Source organism: Coregonus clupeaformis, chromosome 8, assembly GCF_020615455.1.
Source record: "Coregonus clupeaformis isolate EN_2021a chromosome 8, ASM2061545v1, whole genome shotgun sequence".
Classification (NCBI taxonomy): Eukaryota; Metazoa; Chordata; class Actinopteri; order Salmoniformes; family Salmonidae; genus Coregonus; species Coregonus clupeaformis.
This window is the reverse complement of record NC_059199.1, coordinates 56,315,894-56,341,552: the sequence shown is the minus strand read 5'-3', so window position 1 is coordinate 56,341,552 and position 25,659 is coordinate 56,315,894. Positions and strand designations below refer to the sequence as shown.

Genomic DNA, 25,659 nt, shown 5'->3' with positions numbered 1-25,659 from the left:
CTGGCAAATGCCAAACGTCCTGCACAGTGTTGGGCTGTAAAAGCACAACCCCCACCTGTGGACGTCGGGCCCTCATAGAGTCTGTTTCTGACCGTTTGAGCAGACACATGCACATTTGTGGCCTGCTGGAGGTCATTTTGCAGGGCTCTGGCAGTGCTCCTCCTGCTCCTCCTTGCACAAAGGCGGAGGTAGCAGTCCTGCTGCTGGGTTGTTGCCCTCCTACGGCCTCCTCCACGTCTCCTGATGTACTGGCCTGTCTCCTGGTAGCGCCTCCGTGCTCTGGACACTACGCTGACAGACACAGCAAACCTTCTTGCCACAGCTCGCATTGATGTGCCATCCTGGATGAGCTGCACTACCTGAGCCACTTGTGTGGGTTGTAGACTCCGTCTCATGCTACCACTAGAGTGAAAGCACCGCCAGCATTCAAAAGTGACCAAAACATCAGCCAGGAAGCATAGGGAACTGAGAAGTGGTCTGTGGTCACCACCTGCAAAACCAGTCCTTTATTGGGGGCGTCTTGCTAATTGCCTATAATTTCCACCTGTTGTCTATTCCATTTGCACAACAGCATGTGAAATGTATTGTCAATCAGTGTTGCTTCCTAAGTGGACAGTTTGATTTCACAGAAGTGTGATTGACTTGGAGTTACCGTATTGGTCCGAATATAAGACGGCCTTTTTTCCCCCTCGAAATAGGTCCAAAAGTCGGGTCGTCTTATATTCGGTCTAGTATTCAGAGCGCAGTTTCTCTTCTTCGGCGCTCCCTTTAAATGTCAATACACATTCGCGGGCACAGATGGCGCCAAAAAATTCGTTCCGGACGGAGGGAGGCGTCCTTAACAACCAGCCCGTTACCGGTGTTTAAAGATGGAAAGACAGGCTGACCATTTAGAGACAAGTGGCTCAAAAAGTGGGCCAGGTCAATAAACAACAGCGGAGGAGCTATGATGCCAATTTCAAAATAATGGTTGTCAATAAAGGCAGAGTCATCTAACAACTGCCAAGCTGCCAAGACATTCGGGGTCACTGAGTGTAATGTAAGAAGATGGCGAGCAGAAAAACAACGTCTAAAAGATGCTAACAGTCAGCGAAAATCCTTCCGTGGTCCTCAAAGTGGTCGTTTCATTGAGGTTGACCGGAGGGTTTTTGAATATGTCAGGGAAAAAAGAAGTGAGGGAATGCCCATTACCAGAGCTGTCATCCAGGTTAAGGCCCTGGAAATCGCCAGAGAGCTCAACATCACTGGATTTAAAGCCAGCCTCGGCTGGTGTCGTAGAGATGATGCGGCGTAATGGACTGTCACTTAGACGGAGAAACGAGTTTGGCCCAACGCCTGCCGTCAGACTTCGGAGAGAAGTCTACTGTGTGAATGGATCCTGCATGCATGGGATGCTATTCCCTCACAGAGCATCATCGATGGCTTTAAAAAAATGTTGCATCTCAAATGCATTGGACGGCAGCGAGGACGGCGTGCTTTGGGAGGAGCCGGTGGAAGCGGAGCAGCTGGGGAGCGATGACAGCGAGAGCGAACACAGCGGGGCAGAGGACGTGTGTGAGGGATAGAGAGACATCGGAGGAGAAGTTTGGCGAATTTTTGTTAAGTTTAGTTAAATGTGTGGCCTGTATTTTCTCTGTTATTTAAAAATGTTGCTTTATTATTGCTTGATATTAATTTTGAATCATACTGTACATAGTTTTTGCCTTTGTGTTTAATTCACTGTGTTTTTAATATTGTTATTTTAAAATAAAAATGAAGTTCTTTGTTCGGCAAATCTAGTCTGCAAATCTGTTTTTCTAAATGTTTGTGTTGAAAAACGGGGGGTCGTCTTATAATCAGGGTCGTCTTATATTCGGACCAATACGGTACATTGTGTTGTTTAAGTGTTCCCTTTATTTTTTTGAGCAGTGTATGTTGTGAAATCTGTTATGAATGTATTGTAATGTTTTTTAAATGTATAACTGCCTTAATTTTGCTGGACCCCAGGAAGAGTAGCTGCTGCCAATGGGGATCCATAATAAATACAAATAGGCCCACCCACTTGGGAGCCAGGCCGACCCACTGAGGAGCCAAGCCCAGCCAAACATAATTCGTTTTTCCCCACTAAAGGACGTTATTAGACAGAAATACTCCTCAGTTTCATCAGCTGTCCAGGTGGCTGGTCTCAGACGATCCCGCAGCTGAAGAAGCCGGATGTGGAGGTCCTGGGCTGGCATGGTTACACATGGTCTGTGGTTGTGAGGCCGGTTGGAGGTACAGCCAAATTCTCTAAACGGCGTTGGAGGCAGCTTATGGTAGAGAAATTAACATTAAATTCTCTGGCAACAGCTCTGGTGGATATTCCTGCTGTCAGCATGCCAATTGCACGCTCTTTCAAAACTTGAGACGTCTGTGGCATTGTCTTGTGCGACAAAACAGCACATTTTTGAGTGGCCTTTTATTGTCCCCAGCACAAGGTGCACCTGTGTAATGATAATGCTGTTTAATCAGCTTCTTGATATGCCACACCTGCCAGGTGGATGTATTACCTGGACAAAGAAGAAATGCTCCCTAACAGGGATGTAAACATATTTGTGCACAAAATTTGAGATAAATAAGCTTTTTGTGCGTATGGAACATTTCTGGGATCTTTAATTTCAACTCATGAGACCAACACTTTGCGTTTATATTTTTGTTCAGTATAGTTTTCACATGTTCGACCTGATATGCACAAAGCAGCATACTGGTATCACTGTGTATCAACTACCAAGATTTCACAACTTGGTGAAGTGTATTATAGTGATGGGGGATCCATTCAGCTACATGTCGGGATATTATTTTTGACCATTTATCGTATCTTTTTGACAATATCACAATATAATTTTTGTGCTAGTTGGCTGTACCTGCACCAAAACTCCAGTATCTTTCCTTCATTGCTTGTTCTCCATATTATTTTCAAATAGGGCTCCATTTTGTTTTCAGCACTTTTATTTCCATGACTGATCAAAACTTGTTTTCTCATAGCTCTCTCTAGTCCCTCTGCAGCAGACAGATGGTGATAAATATGTTTGGAACATCAGATTGCAATAAAATCACAGTATCGAATTGCAATACATATAGAATCGTGAGAATCGCAACACATATCGTATCGGCACCTAAGTATCGTGATATCGTATCGTGAGGTCCCTGGCAATTCCCAGCCCTAGTGTGTAATTATCTTTATTCTTAAACACAGGCACACACACACACACACACAGAAAGACGTACAGCGGACGAACACACACAGCTCCAAACAGGAATGTAGAGGTATGTATCCTACGTTCTCTTACCGGGTTTGTAGAGGTCTGTGAGGTGCGAGCCGAAGTTGTAGACCATGTCGAGGTGGCGTCTCTCCTGCAGGCGGTTGCCAGTCTCACGGAAGGCGTCCTGGGCGATCTGGGTCAGCTGCTTTCTGCTGAGGTTGAGGCCTTTGCGCTCGTTGGCCCGACGGACATGCTGCAGGATGTCCGTGTAGTCGGGGGGATTCAGCTGGGCCTCGGGACTATTGATGAAACGCTCAATCTGGGGGTGGGATCAGAGTATATCGTCATGTTTTCATGTATTTATTACCTATTTATACTTATTCCTTGATTTATCTCATACTGTGGTTAGTTATAAAGCTCATTTTCATCCATAGTCTATATAAAAAAATGAGCAGTGTTCAAAAAACATTGGGTTGTCAATCAACAATGAGTTGGTTGATTGTCATGTGTTGGTTACCTTTCTGTTGACCTCAGGGTAGCGTGTCCCTTTATATTGGATCCTCTGCTCGATCACTCGGCCTGTCAGACTGCTGCAGCCCTTCAGCTCACAGAGCTTATCATAGATCTTCATCATCTATATGAGAGAGGTTTTCAGTGGCTAAAAAAACAAAGTAGTTTCGCAGATACTTCTATCAAAGCCACGTACAGTTAACACATGTATTTACTATGTGGCTCATGCAGGAATCAAACCAACCTCTGGTTTTACAAGCGTCACACTCTAACCAACTGAGCCATTGGAACCAATAGGCCTTGGTGATCTGACCTTGCGTTTTAGCCTGTGCTCCTGGATGTAGCTGGAGTCCTCCTCCTCCAGCTCGTTGACGCTCAGCTCCTTCTCCTGCAGCCGCCGGATCTCATCATTGTACATCTTCAGCAGGTTCTCCAGGTACGCAATCTGAGAAACCGAGAGCGAGAGATGAAGATATGCCTGGTATATTTCATCTAAACCAATCCAATGCTTTTAAACCCTTGAGGTTGACCAAGTGCACAAAGCTATAGAGAAGTCATGGACACTGTCCATCTATGGTGCTGCTGACCTGTCTCCGGGAAGCCTTCTTCGTCTTCTTCTCCTTCTCGTCCTCCACCGCATCCTCCTCCTCTTCCTGCTGCCCCGAGGTAGACGGTAGCTCCTCCACCGGTGCCTCCTCTTCCATCTCCTTCTTCTCCCCGGGCGGGGAACCACCTTCCCGACAGTCTGCCTCCTCTTGTCCGGAGTGCTGTTTAAGGACGGTGCACAGCTCATTGATGTAGACGAAGGTCTTGGTGCGGCTGGCCTGGGCGCGCGTCAGGCAGCGGCCCAGTGTGTTGCGAAACTCTACCGAGGACAGGAAGTCCGGCGAGGCCTTGGAGTGCTTTGCGTGCAGGAAGGTCATGACCTCGGGGCAGTCCTGAGTGTGGGCCGAGCAGTACTCTACAAACTGAACAAAGCGAGGGAGGGGAGTGAACGAGGGAGAGGTTTAGAGGAGTGTTTTTCAATCTTTGCACTGGGGGGGGACCCACAGGGTGGGTGCAGACTTTTGTTCTAGCTCAATACAAGGGCTTAAGGTTAGTGGATTAGTTATAATCAGTTGTGTTAGTGCTGGGCTGGAGAAAAAGTTTGCACACACTATGGGATTCGAAAAAACACTGATTAAGAGTGATGTAGGAAGTTCAAGAGGGTAATGTACAATCACGTTATGATTTCTGTGATCTGACAACATTGTGATGGACTAATAGCCAGCAAAGACTCAAACCCACAGCAGTAGTTGTGCTTGCCAGTGTTGCAGCGCAACCTACATATTTGTAGTGTGACTGTACCAAACATCCCCACCATCCATGTAACCTCTTACCTCAGTAAAGAGCTTTTGGTTCTCTGCTTGAAGAACGTGGCTCTCTTTCTTCACCGTGGCGAAAGGAGATTGGGTGATGTGAGTAGGAGCGGGCTGTTGGATTTTTGGAGGCGTACGCTGATTGGCTGAGAGTTTAGAGGAGGAGGTGGAGGAAGAGGGCTGAGGCCTCTCCTCTTCCTCATCATCATCAAGGATTACAATCCTGTCCATCACTGCTGCTGAGGCAACCGCCATCAGATAGGGACTATCTTTGCTGAGGAAAGGCAAAAACAATGGTGTCAAAATGATGCCTTGGGCAAATTCAAAAGTAACATACCACTGTTATCACTGTCATGCCATCTGAAACTTAGGCCTATATCCTGCTCTGTTTAGTGACTCCTAGTTCAAATAACAAGGTGTTGGTTTAGTGAGTCTATCCAACGCAATGCCTACGCTCTTCAAAGTTGACACATTTATGGTCAACCATTTTTACAATATGAGAATGACCAGGATCAGGCGCAGGCTAACCCCCCTTGATAGCTTTGGCTAGGCCAGGGCTTGCTACCCATTATCCAATGTAAACTCCACCCCTGTCCCTTTTCACAAACACGAATCAAAACAAACATAACAACAAATATTGTTTGTACTTTTTAGGCTTACGTGATCTACAACGAAAATAGACTGGACACGGACCACCAGTTCAGACAGTCAGTAACGTTAGCTAGCTAGCTAAACGTTAAAGGAACACTTGCTAGCTAATTACTTAGCGCGTAACTAGCTAAAGTAGCTAATGCGGAGAAGTATTATGTGATTAAACGAGATGGCGCTGATTGAAACTTCTGTCAGGAAAATACCACATTTACTAGATTGTTTACTGTCAACCTCAACTGCAGCAACACTCCAAAAACCATTGTTGTGTGTGCTGTTAACTAGCTAGCTAGCGTGCTAACGTTAGTTAGCAAAAGCTAACGTTAGCGTGCTGGTCAGAGAAAGCGCCAACATCTCTGGGTAAAATGGTAGGGGTATGACAAAGACAACATGTAAACAAATACTTTTACTATCCTTATGTATGAAATGCAGAAGTATATAATATAGCTACTGTTTTCAGACAGTGGTTAGACGGTTAGCTATGGACAAAACAATGATAGTCAACTTACGCGCTCGATACCTAAATTTCTCCCCAGCTCTGGAACATTCAAGCCTACCATTGGTTGGTTGTCGCTCAGTAACATCGTCGATCATTGGCTATTCACTTGTGTTTTGTCCAAATTGACTACATTTGGCCTTCAGTTTTTTAAACAATTTTTTATTTTGTGTTTCTGAGACTGATAAGATAAATATTGATAGCATTAACATAACAAATTATAATAATAACATATATGTATACATTACCAGTCAAAAGTTTGGACACACCTACTCATTCCAGGGTTTTTCTTTATTTTTTACTATTTTCTACATTGTAGAATAATAGTGAAGACATCAAAACTATGAAATAACACATATGGAACCATGTACTAACCAAAAAAGTGTTAAACAAATCAAAATATATGATATATTTTAGATTCTTCAAAGTAGCCACCCTTTGCCTTGATGACAGCTTTGCACACTTTTGGCATTCTCTCAACCAGCTTCATGAGGAATGCTTTTCCAACATTCTTGAAAGAGTTCCCACATATGCTGAGCACTTGTTGGCTGCTTTTCCTTCACTCTGCGGCCCAACTCATCCCAAACCATCTCAATTGGGTTGAGGTTGGGTGATTGTGGAGGTTGGAGCCAAAAATCTCAAATTTGGACTCATCAGACCAAAGGACATATTTCCATTTCTTGGCCCAAGCAAGTCTCTTCTTCTTATTGGTGTCCTTTAGTAGTGGTTTCTTTGCAGTAATTTGACCACGAAGGCCTGATTCGCGCAGTCTCCTCTGAACAGTTGATGTTGAGATGTGTCTGTTACTTGAACTCTCTTGTTTAACACTTTTTTGCTTACTACATGATTCCATATGTGTTCTTTCATAGTTTTATAATAATAATAATAATAATATGCCATTTAGCAGACGCTTTTATCCAAAGCGACTTACAGTCATGCGTGCGTTTTGATGTCTTCACTATTAGAAAATAGTAAAAATAAAGAAAAACCCTGGAATGAGTAGGTGTGTCCAAACTTTTGACTGGTACTGTATATAGGTGTATATATACACTGCTCAAAAAAATTAAGGGAACACTTAAACAACACAATGTAAGTCCAAGTCAATCACACTTCTGTGAAATCAAACTGTCCACTTAGGAAGCAACACTGACTGACAATACATTTCACATGCTGTTGTGCAAATGGAATAGACAACAGGTGGAAATTATAGGCAATTAGCAAGACACCCCCAATAAAGGACTGGTTTTGCAGGTGGTGACCACAGACCACTTCTCAGTTCCTATGCTTCCTGGCTGATGTTTTGGTCACTTTTGAATGCTGGCAATGCTTTCACTCTAGTGGTAGCATGAGACGGAGTCTACAACCCACACAAGTGGCTCAGGTAGTGCAGCTCATCCAGGATGGCACATCAATGCGAGCTGTGGCAAGAAGGTTTGCTGTGTCTGTCAGCGTAGTGTCCAGAGCATGGAGGCGCTACCAGGAGACAGGCCAGTACATCAGGAGATGTGGAGGAGGCTGTAGGAGGGCAACAACCCAGCAGCAGGACTGCTACCTCCGCCTTTGTGCAAGGAGGAGCAGGAGGAGCACTGCCAGAGCCTTGCAAAATGACCTCCAGCAGGCCACAAATGTGCATGTGTCTGCTCAAACGGTCAGAAACAGACTCCATGAGGGTGGTATGAGGGCCCGACATCCACAGGTGGGGGTTGTGCTTACAGCCCAACACTGTGCAGGATGTTTGGCATTTGCCAGAGAACACCAAGATTGGCAAATTCGCCACTGGCGCCCTGTGCTCTTCACAGATGAAAGCAGGTTCACACTGAGCACATGTGACAGACGTGACAGAGTCTGGAGACGCCGTGGAGAACGTTCTGCTGCCTGTGTTACACCCCTGAAAAAGGGAAGAAATAATCACGAACGTGACGCAGTTATGTTTCCTCACTGACAAATTTAGTGTAATGAGAAAAAGACCGCGATTCCCCCAGGAAGTTGGGTGGAGACCAGAGCAATCGATCTCAGGCTCATAGATTAAGAGCATTTAGTAGATCACAGATGAACACTTTTACCCTTAAATTAGGCACCACAAACTAAAGTAGTCAATATAACATTTACACATTCCTCTTACAATATTAACCCTTTGACTCTTGACGGATTTTAAACACATTTATGCATTTTATCAATCTCTATGAACTAGTACTGGATGCATAATCTTTTTAACCTTAGATATTTTAAGATCCTTACATACCATGAACTTACTAATACTTTTTAGTGTATAACAGGCTATGAATATGTCCTTTAACCTGTCACACTCTCCCCGACAAAATAAATGTTGTCCCAACATTACCAACATTGTCTTCTTAAACAGTCTATAAGCACTGGACGTAGAAAATCCTCTTCTGTAAGCTAGTCCTTGAGCAGAGGTCAAAGTTCACAGTTCAAATAGAACCAAGAAGTTATATTCACAGTCCATATCTGTTGACCAGCTGTATAAACAGTCCATAAGCAGTCTTTTCTCATACTATTGTCAACAGTCCATCAGTTTTAATGATCTCTATGCATAGTCTGCTAATTGTCTCGTGAAAGTCTGTGAAATCAGTCAGTAGTCCATGGTCAAACATGTCAACTCTGTCTGTGGCCTCAAGTTTGCTGAAGTCCATACATGTAGGGTGGCTGAAGGTAATATCGCTGTAGTGATGGCAGCCATGGAACCAGTCCTGGTGCAGGGTAGACAGGGAACAACTGTGGCTGTGGCTGTATACTGTAGCAGGAAGGGATACCAAGCTGATCATAGGTGATACGTCTTGGCGGGTGTCTCTCTCTTTGTGGCAGCTGGTAAGCTGGTTCCTCAGGTTCAGCAGCAGCAGTTAATGAAGGAAAGGCACTTAGTGGACGACCATCAGGCACATTTTCAGCAGGCAAGTTCATCTCCTCAGCAGGTAGTTCTTTAACTGTTGTTTTCTCCTCCAGCTGATTTTCAACAAGCGGCTGTGCTGGTAGCATATCAGGAACTGGCACCGCAACTGTTTGTTTCACTGGTGGGGGCCTGTTTTCCGACTCTCTCGCTGGTTCAGCATACCTCTCCAGGCACTGTAGGAAATGTGGGGACCTGTAGCGGCTCATGATGAAGGTCATATTCATCCCCGCTGTCTTCATCAGAATCTAGAGGCTGTGATCCAGGCTGATGTCTCTTTTTCTTACTTTTGTCATCTTTAGTCATTTCTGGTTGTCTCTCAAAAGGTAAGTGGTCACAGGACATGAGCAGGTTTCTGTGCAGGACCCGGGGAGCGTCCCCTACCCTTTTCTGGTCTCAACTCATAAATCGGCAGGTCTGAACCCATTTGTCTCACTACTGTGTGAATTTGATCTTCCCAATAGTTACGGAGTTTGCCTGGTCCTCCTCTTGGTGTCAGGTTTTTAATCAGAACTCGCTCGCCAGGCTGTAGCACTGAACTCCTAACTTTAGTGTCATAGTACTTCTTACTTCTTTCAGCAGCTTTCTGAGCATTTTCATTTGCAATGGCGTATGCTTCTTCCATTCCTCGTATCCAGTTCTCCACGTAGTCTCGCTGGTTACTGGAACCTGCCTCTGTGCACAATCCAAAGAACATATCAACTGGAAGCCTGGGTGATCTCCCAAACAGAAGATAAAATGGTGAATAGCCAGTCACTTCGCAAGCGGGTGCAGTTATAGGCATAAACCAGTTTGTTTAGAGACTCCTTCCAGTTTGACTTTTGTGTCTCAGTTAGTGTCTTTAGCATTTGCAACAATGTTCTGTTCATTCGTTCCACTTGACCGTTCCCCATCGGGTGGTAGGGTGTTGTTCTGGACCCCGCCATGCCACTGAGTTTCTTTAACTGATGGAACAACTGATTTTCGAATTCTCCCCCCTTGGTCATGGTGGATGCGGAGGGGGAAACCCAAACTTCAGGGCAAAGTCATTGAAGATGAGATTTGCAGCAGTTTTTCCTGACTTTGATGTGGTGGCGTAGGCTTGAGTGTAACGTGTAAAATGATCAACAATCACGAGGATGTACTCATATCCCCCTTTGCATCTGTCGAGATGGAGGAAATCTATACATACCAGTTCAAATGGCTGTGTTGTCACAATGTTTGTCAGAGGAGCTCTTGTTTCATGGCCTGGCTTTTTTCTGCTTGACACAGCTACAAGTTTTAGTCACATAGTGCTCAATGTCAGATTGCATATAAGGCCAGAAGAAGCGGTCACGTACTAGTGATACAGTGCGGTCAGTACCTTGGTGTCCCATGTTATTGTGCAACTCTTCCATCACTTTACCTTTGTACAGCTCTGGTAGAACTAACTGCTTGCGGGCTGTAGTGATTCTGTAAAGAATACCATCACTGTCGATTGTCAATTTGTCCCATTCTCTGAATAGGCATTTTGTCTTTGGACTGAATTCCTTTAGCTCTTTAACTGGCGGTTTGGAACCAGACAGCTTGAAATCGAGCACAGGACGGATGACCGGATCAGACTCTTGTGCCTCTCTTATCCCCTCTTTTGGGATCGAGCTGATTGTTGCTGTAGTTGTCTCACCTTCAGCTGATACTGACATAGATGCAGCTGAAATTGACCAAGGCACAAAAGGCTCTTTCCGTACCTCTACTGCTTGTATAGTGGCGGCAATGGTGTCTGGTGGAAGCTCCTCAGAACATTCTCTCATCAGTGACTCTACATCCAGTGGCATCCTCGACAAAGCATCTGCATCACCGTTCTCTCTGCCTGGCCTGTACTTTATTGTAAAGTGGAAATCAGCCAATTCTGCAACCCCACCTGGAAGTGGTTGCGTTCAGTTTTGCAGTAGACAGAATGTAGCTGAGCGGGTTGTTATCACTGTATACAGTGAAGGTCGGAGCATAGTACAAATAATCATGGAACTTATCAGTGATTGCCCATTTCAGAGCTAGAAATTCTAGCTTGCCAGAGTGGTAGTGATAGTTCTTCTCAGCTGCTGTTAAGGTTCGAGAGCCATAAGCAATGACCCTAAGCTTCCCATCTTGCTCTTGATAAAGAACTGCTCCCAAGCCTTGATGTGACGCATCAGTGTGTACAACAAATGGCTGAGTGAAGTCAGGGAAACCTAAGACTGGTGGGTGAAGCAGACACTCAATCAGCTGTTCAAGTGCCTGTTGATGCTGGTCAGTCCACAGGATTGGCTTGTTTGAGGGCACCACATGACTTACTTTCTTTGTTTTTGCTTTCCGTGGGTGGTCAGGTATTTTCTCTGAATCTGCTTTCAGGAGGTCATACAGACAGCTGGCCCTCCTAGAAAAGTCTTTGATGTACTGTCTGTAGTAAGTGAGTAAACCAAGCATTTTTTCTGAGCTGGCCCACAGTCTGTGGTCTGATCTCTTTCAATGCTCTTACTGCTTCAAAATCGGCTGGGTCAACTTTGCTGCCGTCTGCAGACACTATTCTGCCCAAATAACGGACCTGGGGTTTAAAGAGATCACACTTACTTGGCTTGAGTTTGATGCCATACTCTCTGAGACGCTGCAAAACCTTTTGCACATCATTCACATGGCTGTCGAAAGTTTTACTGAAAACTAGCGTGTCGTCCAGATAAGGAATGCAGATGTTGTCCCGGAGCCCTTCCAAACATTCCTCCATACAACGCTGAAAAGCTGCAGGAGCGTTCATGAGGCCGAATGGCATACGTATCCACTCATAGAGTCCCCATGGGGTCACAAATGCTGTCAGTGATCTGCTTTCTTCCGAGATGAACCCTTGGTGATATGCTTTTCCCTGATCTAAAAGGGAGAACCAGGAATTACCACCTAAACTGTCCATGATGTCCTGGACCCGAGGGATGGGCTGGCGGTCGGGATGTGTCTTTCTGTTCAGGTCTCTGTAATCTATACACAACCGGAGGGTCCCGTCCTTCTTCCTAACACACCACGACAGGTGAAGAATATGCAGAGTTTGACTTCCTAACCCAACCCTGGGCTATGAGGTCATGAAGGTAACCCTTCATCTCCTGATACAGTGGCCTGGGCACTGACATGTATGTGCGCTTGACTGGTTCAGAGTCCTTTAGAGAAATAGTCATTTTCAATCGTTCAATGCAGCCAATGTCATTGTCTCGATCTGGAGAAGGAGTGACACTCTTCTCTAAGCATTTTCCTAACAACCTCTCTCTGTTCTTCGGTTAGGTGACTTAAACCTACTGGTGGATCCCACTGTTCAGTAGCAGTACATGGAGTTTGAACACTAGTGTGATTCACTGTGGCTGGGGTGACAGCTTTTTTCAAAGACTTGGGCAGGTAACACAGTCATAATGGTTTGTACTGTACCGATTATGGTGCGTCCTAGCAGGGCAATGTCGTGGTCAGTGGGGTTAGAGACATCCAAGCATGACAACTGGAAAAACACCTTTCTTAACTCTGACTAGTGTGTCAAAGAACTCAAGTTCATCTGGCCACTGCGGGTTCAGGTCTGGCTGGAAAAAGCATTGTCATGTCATCTTTGAAAGGCTGGGAAGCTACCCGGCACTCAATCTGAATGCTACTGTGTTTTGGTACAGCAACCTTCTCTTTCTTGGTCTTCACTGCGTATTCATCTGTCTGTTCTGCGCTAACAGCCTGTATAAAAGCCCTCACCTTATTTCTTTTGAGGCTTGGGAAAGCTTTTTTCACTGTACTGTACCGTTTAGTCTTTTCGGTCATTGTCAGGATGTGCTCAATAACATTGAAACCTATGATGGGATGAGATAGGTGACAGCCTTTCATTACCAGCACTGGGATGATCAGTTCCTTCGTTTGGTCAGTTTCAGAGGCTAGCCGAAAAAGTTGTTTCAATCCATCCCAGGTACGGCATTTCAGTCCCATTTGCTGCCGTCAATCTTAGATCATCAGGTGAGTCCAGAATTTCTGAAACATCCCTCAGCCTTGCGTTTGGGAGAGATTCCGCTTTCCATCGTTCATCAATGACCGATACCTGAGAGCCTGTGTCCCATAGAGCTTGGAGGTGGTGGCGATTCAGGTGACACTCAACAAGGCACTGTCTACCGACTAGCGAGGTGACCTTATGGGGGTGGCAACCTTGAGCTAGGGATGGTAAAGAGTGGGCATTTTCTTCTGTACAGGAAAGCTTTTCACAGGTAGAGTCCATTTTCAGGTGAGTGCATTTTTCCTTATGTTTAGTCCAATGTTGGTTTTGACATCCTTTGGAACAGTACAGTGTCTCTTTACATGATGAACATTGTTTCAGGTTCTCAAATGAATCTTCTCTGGCACAATTTGCACATTTCTGGGACTTTTTGGTAGCTACGGTTAACACTTGTCCCTCAGCGGTAACCCTTCCCCGTTTAAAGGGGCCTCTTTGGATGGTCTGACTCCCGGATTTTACATCCAGCTTGAAAATGTTCCCCCACTCCCACATCGGAAGCAGTGTGTGCAGCGTGCATCTGTTCTGGCCTGCTGGCAGACAAAACACCTCCTTGGAGCTTGAGCAGAGCGGTTGGTATACAGGTTAGGTGCATATTGATACTGCGCAGGGTCAGGTGCTTGGGGCTGACTGTAGTTGCTGTAATACTGCTGCTGGGAAACAGGTGGCTGGGGGTCCCTATCTGGCCTCCTAACTGGAAGTGGGGCATGGGCATAAGGCGATGACTGAAACATAGGCTGCTGTAATGTCTCCTTAATCTGAGCAATCTCTGCACTGAGACCTTTTAGGGAAGCTACACCTGTCTTAAGTTCAGCTAACTCTGTTAACAGTTCTGCGGGTATCTTAGCTTTGGCTTCCTTCACAGGACACTTTGCAGATGGCGTATCTTCTAACTGAACTACTCTTACAGTTGTAGCAGGCTGTGGGGCATTAAAACGCTTTTTTGTTTCGTCTTTCTAACTCATTAGCACAAGCAATGTTAAGCTTCTCTAGCAAAACCTCATCTGATGTTTCGCTATCAAGCAGGAGAGGCTGCATGTCTATCCTGATACTGTCACTCTGGAGACCTGTAAGGACTGTGTGTAAACACATGCGCTGGACTAGGGCAGGGTCATACTTAAGCCCTGATTCTGACTCCTGGGACGCAAATAGTACTTTCTGCCTCAAATCTAAGACGCGCATCAGGAAGCTTTGAGGGGTCTCCTTGCTATGCTGTGCTTCTGAAGCTAGCTGTTTGTAAAGCTCTGTTGCACTCTTCTCTTGGAAGTGGGAACGCAGGATGCATCTAAGTGTGGGAAGAGTTAGCTGGGGTTTACCTTCCAAGTAGCTGCGTAGCTGTGAGCCTGGAGAAATAGCCCTGATTACTGCGTCTACTATTTCTACCTCAGGATAGCCTCTGTTAAGTCCATTCTCAATCTGATGGGCAAGGCTGGAAAAAGTCAGTTTATCTTTCTGGCCCGGTTCACCTATCTGACCAGAAATTTTTAACTCTTTGCGCCAGTATGAGCCGGGCTGTGCACTGGGTGAGAGCTGCATGCTCCTCTGAAGATGGGCAGGGGGTTGGGGCTGGCGCAGAGAATCACTGGCTTGGTCTGCAGTACTCTGCTCAGTTCCCACCCCTTGTTGTGGGGTTACAGTTCTCAGTCCCTCTATTCTGTGATGTGTTCTGGCTGTTTCAATATCATGGTCAGTTTGCCCTGTCTTGCTATCTATGCCACTGATCATCTCTGTCATTTTGTCTTTAAGTAACAATAATTCCGACATGCCGCCATCTTCTAACTCTGCAACTTCCTCTCTTTCAAGGAACATCATAATGTGAGTCATCAATGATATGCGGGATTTGTCTTGAACAACTCTTCTCTGTTCGCCTGATATGTCAAGGAAATCACATACGTCTAGTAACTTGTCTTTAGTCAGGGTTTGCAATTCTCCTACTACCTCTTCCTGTAGTTCTTCCAAGGCGGTTGTCATGTTGACAGGACAGGAGGAACCTTTACTGTGCAGGAGTTGACTCTGAATTAGATGGTCCTTACTGTCTCTGATGGTCTCTCAACGGCCTCAGTTGACACGTACTTAACCCCCAACTTCCAGCTCCCCTCGAACAGCAACACTTTCCTCACTGCAGCCTGCCTGGGTTGTTATGTAGGGATTTAGCTGGCTCAGAATTCAGCGACCAGGATGTGGAAGCCGGACATCTGAGCAGCAATCTCAGCGGAGCCTCCAAAATGTTACACCCCTGAAAAAGGGGAAGAAATAATCACGAACGTGACGCAGTTATGTTTCCTCACTGACAAATTTAGTGTAATGAGAAAAAGACCGCGATTCCCCCAGGAAGTTGGGTGGAGACCAGAGCAATCGATCTCAGGCTCATAGATTAAGAGCATTTAGTAGATCACAGATGAACACTTTTACCCTTAAATTAGGCACCACAAACTAAAGTAGTCAATATAACATTTACACATTCCTCTTACAATATTAACCCTTTGACTCTTGACGGATTTTAAACACATTTATGCATTTTATCAATCTCTATGAACTAGTACTGGATGCATAATCTTTTTAACCTTAGATATTTTAAGATCCTTACATACCATGAACTTACTAATACTTTTTAGTGTATAACAGGCTATGAATATGTCCTTTAACCTGTCACACCTGCAACTTCCTCCAGCATGACCGGTTTGGCGGTGGGTCAGTCATGGTGTGGGGTGGCATTTCTTTGGGGGGCCACACAGCCCTCCATGGGCTCACCAGAGGTAGCATGACTGCCATTAGGTACCGAGATGAGATCCTCAGACCCCTTGTGAGACCATATGCTGGTGCGGTTGGCCCTGGGTTCCTCCTAATGCAAGACAATGCTAGACCTCATGTGGCTGGAGTGTGTCAGCAGTTCCTGCAAGAGGAAGGCATTGATGCTATGGACTGGCCCGCCCGTTCCCCAGACCTGAATCCAATTGAGCACATCTGGGACATCATGTCTCGCTCCATCCACCAACGCCACGTTGCACCACAGACTGTCCAGGTGTTGGCGGATGCTTTAGTCCAGGTCTGGGAGGAGATCCCTCAGGAGACCATCCGCCACCTCATCAGGAGCATGCCCAGGCGTTGTAGGGAGGTCATACAGGCACGTGGAGGCCACACACACTACTGAGCCTCATTTTGACTTGTTTTAAGGACATTACATCAAAGTTGGATCAGCCTGTAGTGTGGTTTTCCACTTAAATTTTGAGGGTGACTCCAAATCCAGACCTCCATGGGTTGATAAATTTAATTTCCATTGATAATTTTTGTGTGATTTTGTTGTCAGCACATTCAACTATGTAAAGAAAAAAGTATTTAATAAGATTATTTCATTCATTCAGATCTAGGATGTGTTATTTTAGTGTTCCCTTTATTTTTTTGAGCAGTGTATATATATGTTATCTTTAATTTGGGATCAGGGAAGGCCATTTGGCTTAAAGTGATATGGGCACTGGAGATAGGGGTGAGGGAAGGCTAGTTGGTCTGGGCAGCTGTTGATGTTTGTATGATGTCATCGTTTGTATGTGTATCTTTTGTATTGTTGATAAAATATAAAATACTAAATAAATAGGGATCAGGTATTAGGCGAATACAGTTGTGCTCCTTGCAACTGAAAGTACAACCATATGGTTAAAACTAGCCAATAACTCATCTCCACGATTTACAATGGAGTTGTGTAGTAATGCGCCGTCGCAACCTTCGCTCTCTCTCTCCCGCTACTCTCTCCTCTTCCATCCTATCATCTCTTCCCTCTGCTCAATCCTTCTCCCTCCAATCTCCTGATTCTGCCTCCTCAACCCTCCTCTCCTCCCTTTCTGCATCCTTTGACTCTCTATGTCCCCTATCCTCCCGGCCGGCTCGGTCCTCCCCTCCAGCTCCGTGGCTTGATGACTCATTGCGAGCTCACAGAGTGCGAAGAGCCTTGGCGTGACCCTGGACAACACCCTGTCGTTCTCCGCTAACATCAAGGCGGTGACCCGATCCTGTAGGTTCATGCTCTACAACATTCGGAGAGTACGACCCTGCTTTACACAGGAAGCGTAAGAAAAAAAAATAATAATAATAATTGTAAAGTGGTTATCCCACTGGCTATAAGGTGAATGCACCAATTTGTAAGTCGCTCTGGATAAGAGCGTCTGCTAAATGACGTAAATGTAAATGTGTAGCGATGAGTGTGGGCTGACCGCACCGGTCAGTCGATACTTGTAAAAATGTCCATTTTTTATGCCTACCTTGTACCTATATTTGTCCTGTGTATCCCCGTTTTATTCCTTTGGGGATACAAGCCGTTGTTCTTGATAAAAGTAGCGTTTTACAGGACCTCTGCCAAGGGAGCTGTTGTTCGTTAAAATCCTTAAGAGTCTATTACCACACCTGTGCGTCAATCGACGTAATATATATATATTTTTTAATCCCCATCAAAATCCATAAATTTAAACTAGAGATAACTGTTTTTTTTGCATAGGCTGCGTCTCAATCCACCGCATCTGCGGTGGAAGGTGGCCGAACTACAGCAGTTTTTGTCAGACCATGATACATCCCAAAAATAGGTCTTCTCACGAAAACATATGTAGAGTCCGAACGGTTTGGCCTACAAACCATGACCACTCTATGGAAAGATGAGACTCGCACGAACACAATGGTGTTCCCCGTTTTGCTATACAGGTGTTCCCCGATTTGCTCTACGGTGTTCTCCATTTTGCTCTATGACCCCCACAAGTGTCACGGGACTTGTCTGAAGTTGGTAATACTGATGTGCCAACTTCTGTCTGTAGTGTCTGAACCGTTTGGGGCTACTTAAAGGGATCTTTAAATTCAGAGCAGCCCATCATTGCACGGCAGATTTTTTTTGTTGGCAGGGTCTGCTTTTATCAAAAACTACAGATGACTTCACCCAAATAAATTAACACAGTTACACAGGACCAACAAATGTACAACGTATGCATTAAAGAATCAACATTGAAATAAATCAACAGTATCGACTGATAACGACTTGATGTCCACACTCGTCGCTGCTCAACTCCATTGTGGAGTTGAGTTTAGTCAGCTAGGTTAAAACCAAAGCTCCCGAGTGGCGCAGCGGTCTAAGGCACTGCATCTCAGTGCTTGAGGCACTGTTGGGAGTCCCATAGGGCGGCGCACAATTGGCCCAGCGTGATCCGGGTTTGGCCGGTGTAGGCCGTCATTGTAAATAAAAATTTGTTCTTAACTGACTTGCCTAGTTAAAAAAAAAAAAAAAAAAAAAAACATCAAGTAAGTATTCACATCCTTGAGTCAAATTGTGTGGAAGCAGAAGCACTCCTAGTCAAAAGATCCTAGGATTTTCATATGATAAGTACTTCTTATCTACTTATCACATGACCAATAACACAAATTAAACAACAGGCGAAACTGGTTTGAAGATGAAGAAAGACTTTATTACATCCCATTACAAATAGTCCTCATTTGCTCAAAGTTGTTGCTCATTCCTGGCAATACACTAATCTAACAGCTCTGATGTGATGATAGGAACATCAATAAGAAAAACATTATTCACAGTAGCCTATACCTTCTTTACAAGGCAAGATACAATTAAACATTACCCAAAACAAACCAAATGATATAAACACACTTCCAGGGAATTACTATACATACAACACATTTTATGATGAAAATAAATGATATTCCAATTGAAAAGATGTAGTCTTATATTTACCTTCAGAATCCATAGAAAGCAAATAATGACAGGGTTCAATCTTTAAATACAGGTTCAATTAACCCAATAGAGCCACAACACAAAATGATCTGCATCCACATGTACACATTCTCATGTGCACAAGTCTCTTGAGTTCTTCTAGAGATGAATTCTCACACTGTTGTAAAACAGTATTTTAATTTGTCCATTTTTAAATCAGTCATTTATTAAAATATTTTTCTCGCCTGACCCCTTGTCATATAATTAATTGTCAACTGCTGTCCGAAACTCAATATCTTCTTTCCATGTACCACCTTCCACAACCTACTACAAACGGTACACGTTTATTCCTGAAATTCCATCTTTGTTGGTTCCATTACACACTCACCTGGGAATCCCAGATGTTTCCACATTTACTTCACTTCCTGTAATTGAGAGAGGATCAGGATGAGCCTTATGTGTGTAAACTAACAAAACAGACAATGGGAGAAATCCAAAGACCTAATTCAAAATTCACTAATACATCAAACATAATGTCATCATATTATATAGTAATCCATGGGCTGGAGTTTTAACTAGGGGGATACAGCTTGAGATAAAAACATTTTTGGGCAAGACAATGTTAGCTGGGAAATATCCACAGATACATTGTAGTTACATGTAACTACAAAATATGTCTGACAACATTTATGAAAGTGCAATTACCTTCTCTTGTGAGTTAGCATCATCGGGCCCTATAAAAGCAAGAAAAGGTCAAGCCTTAGATTAACACACAAGATCCAAATTCATTCTTTGGATGGACACAGTAGCTTTACGGCTTCAACATCTTACATTACATTAGCGCAGTTTTTGTGTATCTTAGTTCAAACTGATTGTAGTTACCAGAGCTAAATGTCCAGGAGAGGACCTTGATCAAACCATATGTCCCCAGGGCCACAGCAACCATCGCCATAGAGTCCTCAATGGAGGGAGCACTGACACCTGATTGGGGTGAAGAGATAGGGAGTAAATTTAAAACATACTCAGGGTCAGTTGTGTTGTATCAAGTCTAAATTATTTGACTTTTCAGATCACTGTAATTGCATATCAGAAATGATACTAGTAGGCTTAGAGACACTGCCCTTAACCACAGATCTAGGATCAGATTACCTTACCCCAATCCTAACGTTTACCTTTACAGGGATATAAATATCTGGCTCTGAATCAGTGGATAGGGGCAACATCCATCAACTCAATGCAGCTCTATTAAATTCTCTCACCGGTGACATTGAGGGTGACGCTGGCCCGCCGGGTGCCTCCAGGGTGGACCGCCACACAGGTGACCTCCCCGCCGCGGCCCAGGTCCAGCTTGGCTGAGTCCAACTCCAGACGGCTGGTCTGGCTGTAAGTGCTGTCTGGGCCCTGTCTGTGGCCCGTCACGCTTCCCTGACCCAGGGGCCTGACCCTACCATCTGGCCCTGTTAACTCCCAGCGGAACTCCATGGAGAGGGGGGAGAATCCTGACGCCTCGCACTGCACCGTCACCACCTGTCCGGGCACGGAGAGAGGGAGCGGGGAGGGGAAGATGGAGAGGGACGGAGGCTCTGGGAGAGATAGAGGGAGAAAGAGGAGGGAGAGAATTAGATAAGATAGGATAATACACACTTATGGCATATAATCTAATGCCATTTAGTTGACCATGATATACCATTATAAGAATGTACTGTATATGATGTTACACTAGTTGTTTCAGTGAATAAACATGTAAATACATAGGGGCTGAGATTCTACCAAACAGATCTAAAACAAACATTGCAATGCTTTAGTATTGGCAGACTAATCAAGCATATTCATCTCTCCTCACCTACAATCTCCAGCTCCACTAACACCTGAGCAAGGAGATAGGGCAAGTACACCGTGCAGATGTAGGTTCCTGAGTGGCGCACTTGAGCTTCCTGCAGGATCAGAGATGCATTTCCTGTCTCGTGCAGAGCCGTGAAGTCTAGCCCCGCTCCCTCTTCCTGGGTCTCGGCAAATCGGTCACTCTTGCCGTCGTATGCCAGGACCAGACGTCCATCGCCCCTGAACTGGTAGCGCCACTCCACGGCGAAGCCAGAGCCAGAGAGAGGAGAAGAGGCCTCCACCCAGAACCCACAGTCTAGAACCACTGGTTCCCCGAGTCTGGAACGGATCATGGAGGTTCTACTGGACACACTGAGCACCACTGGGAGAGAGAGAGAGGGGTAGGAGAGAGACGTTACACTTTAATACTACTTTACCTGTGACATTACGTGGTAATAAACATCACTGGTTGCTATACTTCTTCATGGTGTATGACAAATTCATTTAAATTATGGTTAATAATAAGTCATTATCACTGTGGTGTTGGTAACACTATGTCATTTTGATTAGAAGTCAATTTTTATCACTTATAATGGTTAAATATGACAATCTGTCTGTTGTTTACAACCCTTGCTCAAGAAGAATTTCATTCCTTTTCAGTCATACCATTGGGTTCCTTGGTTGCTGTGGGAGCACGCATGACATTGGAGAGGCCCAGTTGTCCGTCAAGGCCCTGCAAGGCAGCAGAGTACCAGTCGGCTTGCAGGTAGATAGGACTGTGGGCAGAGTCCGTGAGTGGGACTGTCCATTGGACGGTGGATGGCTGGGGCATGAAGGGGTTGATCTCGCACTGTGGCTTCTGGACTGAGCCCTCTGGTGGGTGCAGAGAAGAACTGCAGAGGGTGGCTGCTGGGTCTGAGGAGAGAGGGGGAGATTTGTCTATTGAAGTTATCCTTTCAATGAAAAAACATGTATTTTTCTGAAAAGCTCTGTCTAAAATGGCAACGCTCTTGTAGCCTTGTATAATTGAAATTAGAGGCTTGGTGTCACACCAAATTGACTGACTGCACCTTTAACAGCCACTGGTTTGTCACTCAAATCAGTCATAATTTCTAAAGAGATTGTCCTATTTAATATACACTGCTCAAAAAAATAAAGGGAACACTAAAATAACACATCCTAGATCTGAATGAATGAAATAATCTTATTAAATACTTTTTTCTTTACATAGTTGAATGTGCTGACAACAAAATCACACAAAAATTATCAATGGAAATCAAATGTATCAACCCATGGAGGTCTGGATTTGGAGTCACCCTCAAAATTAAAGTGGAAAACCACACTACAGGCTGATCCAACTTTGATGTAATGTCCTTAAAACAAGTCAAAATGAGGCTCAGTAGTGTGTGTGGCCTCCACGTGCCTGTATGACCTCCCTACAACGCCTGGGCATGCTCCTGATGAGGTGGCGGATGGTCTCCTGAGGGATCTCCTCCCAGACCTGGACTAAAACGTCAGCCAACTCCTGGACAGTCTGTGGTGCAACGTGGCGTTGGTGGATGGAGCGAGACATGATGTCCCAGATGTGCTCAATTGGATTCAGGTCTGAGGAACGGGCGGGCCAGTCCATAGCATCAATGCCTTCCTCTTGCAGGAACTGCTGACACACTCCAGCCACATGAGGTCTAGCATTGTCTTGCATTAGGAGGAACCCAGGGCCAACCGCACCAGCATATGGTCTCACAAGGGGTCTGAGGATCTCATCTCGGTACCTAATGGCAGTCAGGCTACCTCTGGCGAGCACATGGAGGGCTGTGCGGCCCCCAAAGAAATGCCACCCCACACCATGACTGACCCACCGCCAAACCGGTCATGCTGGAGGATGTTGCAGGCAGCAGAACGTTCTCCACGGCGTCTCCAGACTCTGTCACGTCTGTCACATGTGCTCAGTGTGAACCTGCTTTCATCTGTGAAGAGCACAGGGCGCCAGTGGCGAATTTGCCAATCTTGGTGTTCTCTGGCAAATGCCAAACGTCCTGCACGGTGTTGGGCTGTAAGCACAACCCCCACCTGTGGACGTCGAGCCCTCATACCACCCTCATGGAGTCTGTTTCTGACCGTTTGAGCAGACACATGCACATTTGTGGCCTGCTGGAGGTCATTTTGCAGGGCTCTGGCAGTGCTCCTCCTGCTCCTCCTTGCACAAAGGCGGAGGTAGCAGTCCTGCTGCTGGGTTGTTGCCCTCCCTACGGCCTCCTCCACGTCTCCTGATGTACTGGCCTGTCTCCTGGTAGCACCTCCATGCTCTGGACACTACGCTGACAGACACAGCAAACCTTCTTGCCACAGCTCGCATTGATGTGCCATCCTGGATGTGCTGCACTACCTGAGCCACTTGTGTGGGTTGTAGACTCCGTCTCATGCTACCACTAGAGTGAAAGCACCGCCAGCATTCAAAAGTGACCAAAACATCAGCCAGGAAGCATAGGAACTGAGAAGTGGTCTGTGGTCACCACCTGCAAAACCAGTCCTTTATTGGGGGGTGTCTTGCTAATTGCCTATAATTTCCACCTGTTGTCTATTCCATTTGCACAACAGCATGTGAAATGTATTGTCAATCAGTGTTGCTTCCTAAGTGGACAGTTTGATTTCACAGAAGTGTGATTGACTTGGAGTTACATTGTGTTGTTTAAGTGTTCCCTTTATTTTTTTGAGCAGTGTATAATGATAAGTACTGACCAGTGACGTAGTAGACTCTATCATGGTCTGTAGATGGTCCCTGCTTTGACCTGGTTTCTTCACTGTCTGGGTCTGTATTGATGTAAAGTAGTGTCTTCTCCTGGCTCATAGCAGCATGGAAGCCCCCACCTCTACCTGGTTTCTCCTGGACAAACCAGCACTCCAGAACTGGACAACTTGTTCCATAGACTGGATGAGAGAGTTGTGTGAATGTGTGAGGCCGACCAATGTGGGTATGTGAAAAAACAGAATTAAATAGAACAACACTGTATTTCTATGGGTGAAAATATGTAGACTACTGTAGAATATGGATGGATATGAAAAGGCAATCATAATAGAAACGAGTTATTGACTAATGATACATGCTTAGATTAAGACCTTGAAAAAAACTCTAAATCTCGATACAAATTCATGTAAATGAATATGCCAGCGTTATGTAGGGCTGTTTTCCACGTGTACATTTTCTACAAGGTATATATTATGAAAAGTATATATTCTTAAATCAGCAGTTAAACCAATAACAAAGCGATATCCCCACCCGTTTCGGTAAAAAGCGGGGGAATGGGGCTGGAGAAATGCGACCACTCTCAAATTCAAAGACAGAGCTATGGATGCAAGGCCTGACCATCCATAATATCAAAATGATAGTTTTTTTGGGCGGGGCTATACAGTGTTTGTTTACATTTATTTTGTTTACAAACACTGGATTAAAAAAAGCTTATATTTTGTGTTCTGATGGGATACGACAGTTGAACTAAGCTCATGGTCCATTTATAAGTTATATTCTTCAATAATTTTTTTTACAGAATCAATGGGTACATATAATTAAATTCAACAATGGATGTAGCTACTGCTGATTGCCCTTTAACTCAACAAAGTTATTTTTAACTGCGCAACTATATGCATTGTAATTAACTACAAACTAAGGTTAATCAATTTGTAAGTCGCTCTGGATAAGAGCGTCTGCTAAATGACGTAAATGTAAAATTGAGTATACAGTAACAGTGCTACAACTTTTGTCAAATCCACCACTAAATCAAATGTGCAGTAAGAAAGGCTGACCAATTTACCGTGCATGAAGTAAGTAAAGGCGAGAAAGGATAGCTTATATATTGTTGATATATTGGCCATGTTAGTTTTCGACAGTGTCCTCGACTATTCTGTAGTCTGATGGATGACAAAAAATATGGAGCAATATGTTCCCTGTAATTCCCCACAGCAAACTCTACTTTCACTTTCATTTTGCAGACAGACACTGACATGCGCATAGCCAGACGAGGCAGAGCACAATGGTATACAGTAAAACCAAAGACAGTCCAGTATGTAGGTTTAGAAACTACGGAAGAGTATTGGGGCCAAGTGAAGAGAAAAAAAAATAAGCAGTGGTGGATTATTATTTTTTGCAATATAGTACTTAAAAATAAAGTGCCAATATTTAAACTTCGAGAATAAAGTCGAAATTACATTTCGAGAATAAAGTGGCAATATTTCGAGAATAAACTCGAAATGTAATTTCGTGAATAAAGTCAAAATGGTTAGAATAAAGTTGCAGTTATATTTCAAGATTAATGTACGGGATTTGGTTAAATGCATGTCTCCCTGGCTGCCTTTTGCTGTGCGCGCCACCGTTGAAATGCCTGAGGTTGGCTCTTTTAGCACATAATAACCATATTATTAAAAGTAGGCCTATTAGGACCTGGAAAAGGTTGTGAAGAAAGAAAGAAACTAAGTCAATACACTGATTTTATGAGGGACAAATGCACAAACTCAGAGAGCTCGTGCACACATTGCAGAATGCACATTCAACACAAGATGGCGCTCCAACACTACAACGCTCACCAGAATGGTCAAAATCACCTGATTTCTTTGAAACAAGGATTTAGGTAATCTGAGGACAACAAGCGGAACAAGACATAGCTCAAACTCAGAGAGCTCGTGCACACATTGCAGAATGCACATTCAACACAAGATGGCGCTCCAACACTACAACGCTCACCAGAATGGTCAAGATCACCTGATTTCTTTTAAACAAGGATTTAAGTCATCTGAGGACAACAAGCTGAACAAGACAGCTCAAACTCAGAGAGCTCGTGCACACATTGCTCAGAGAGCTCGTGCACCCCCCCCACACACACACACACAGATTTGTGATGACAGGCAACTTCTACTTTGAGCATGACCGAGACCGAGTAGGGTGAAGCTTAAAACTCTGATCTTGGGTCAGTTTAGAATCTTCCCCAACAAATGATTACGATTAAGGGCGAGGAGAAGC

General features: G+C 44.7%; 2 protein-coding genes across 2 annotated transcripts; both read right to left on the bottom strand.

The window, feature by feature from the left end:
• Positions 1–3,294: 3,294 nt before the first annotated feature.
• On the bottom strand, positions 3,295–6,311 carry LOC123491481 (death domain-associated protein 6-like). Its single transcript, XM_045222282.1, has 6 exons — positions 6,247–6,311; positions 5,111–5,363; positions 4,319–4,699; positions 4,045–4,176; positions 3,739–3,855; positions 3,295–3,540 (listed from the first exon to the last, which is right to left on the bottom strand). Exons 2-6 carry the CDS (start codon positions 5,342–5,344, stop codon positions 3,295–3,297), a joined length of 1,110 nt encoding a protein of 369 aa, XP_045078217.1. The 5' UTR covers positions 5,345–5,363; positions 6,247–6,311.
• Positions 6,312–18,548: 12,237 nt separating this feature from the next.
• On the bottom strand, positions 18,549–24,582 carry LOC121572802 (tapasin-like). The gene is made up of 9 exons (XM_041884833.2): positions 24,458–24,582; positions 23,388–23,576; positions 21,315–21,563; positions 20,671–21,030; positions 20,087–20,410; positions 19,710–19,808; positions 19,533–19,561; positions 19,216–19,252; positions 18,549–19,005 (listed from the first exon to the last, which is right to left on the bottom strand). Exons 1-8 carry the CDS (start codon positions 24,516–24,518, stop codon positions 19,241–19,243), a joined length of 1,323 nt encoding a protein of 440 aa, XP_041740767.2. The 5' UTR covers positions 24,519–24,582; the 3' UTR covers positions 18,549–19,005; positions 19,216–19,240.
• Between the last annotated feature and the right edge of the window lie 1,077 nt (positions 24,583–25,659).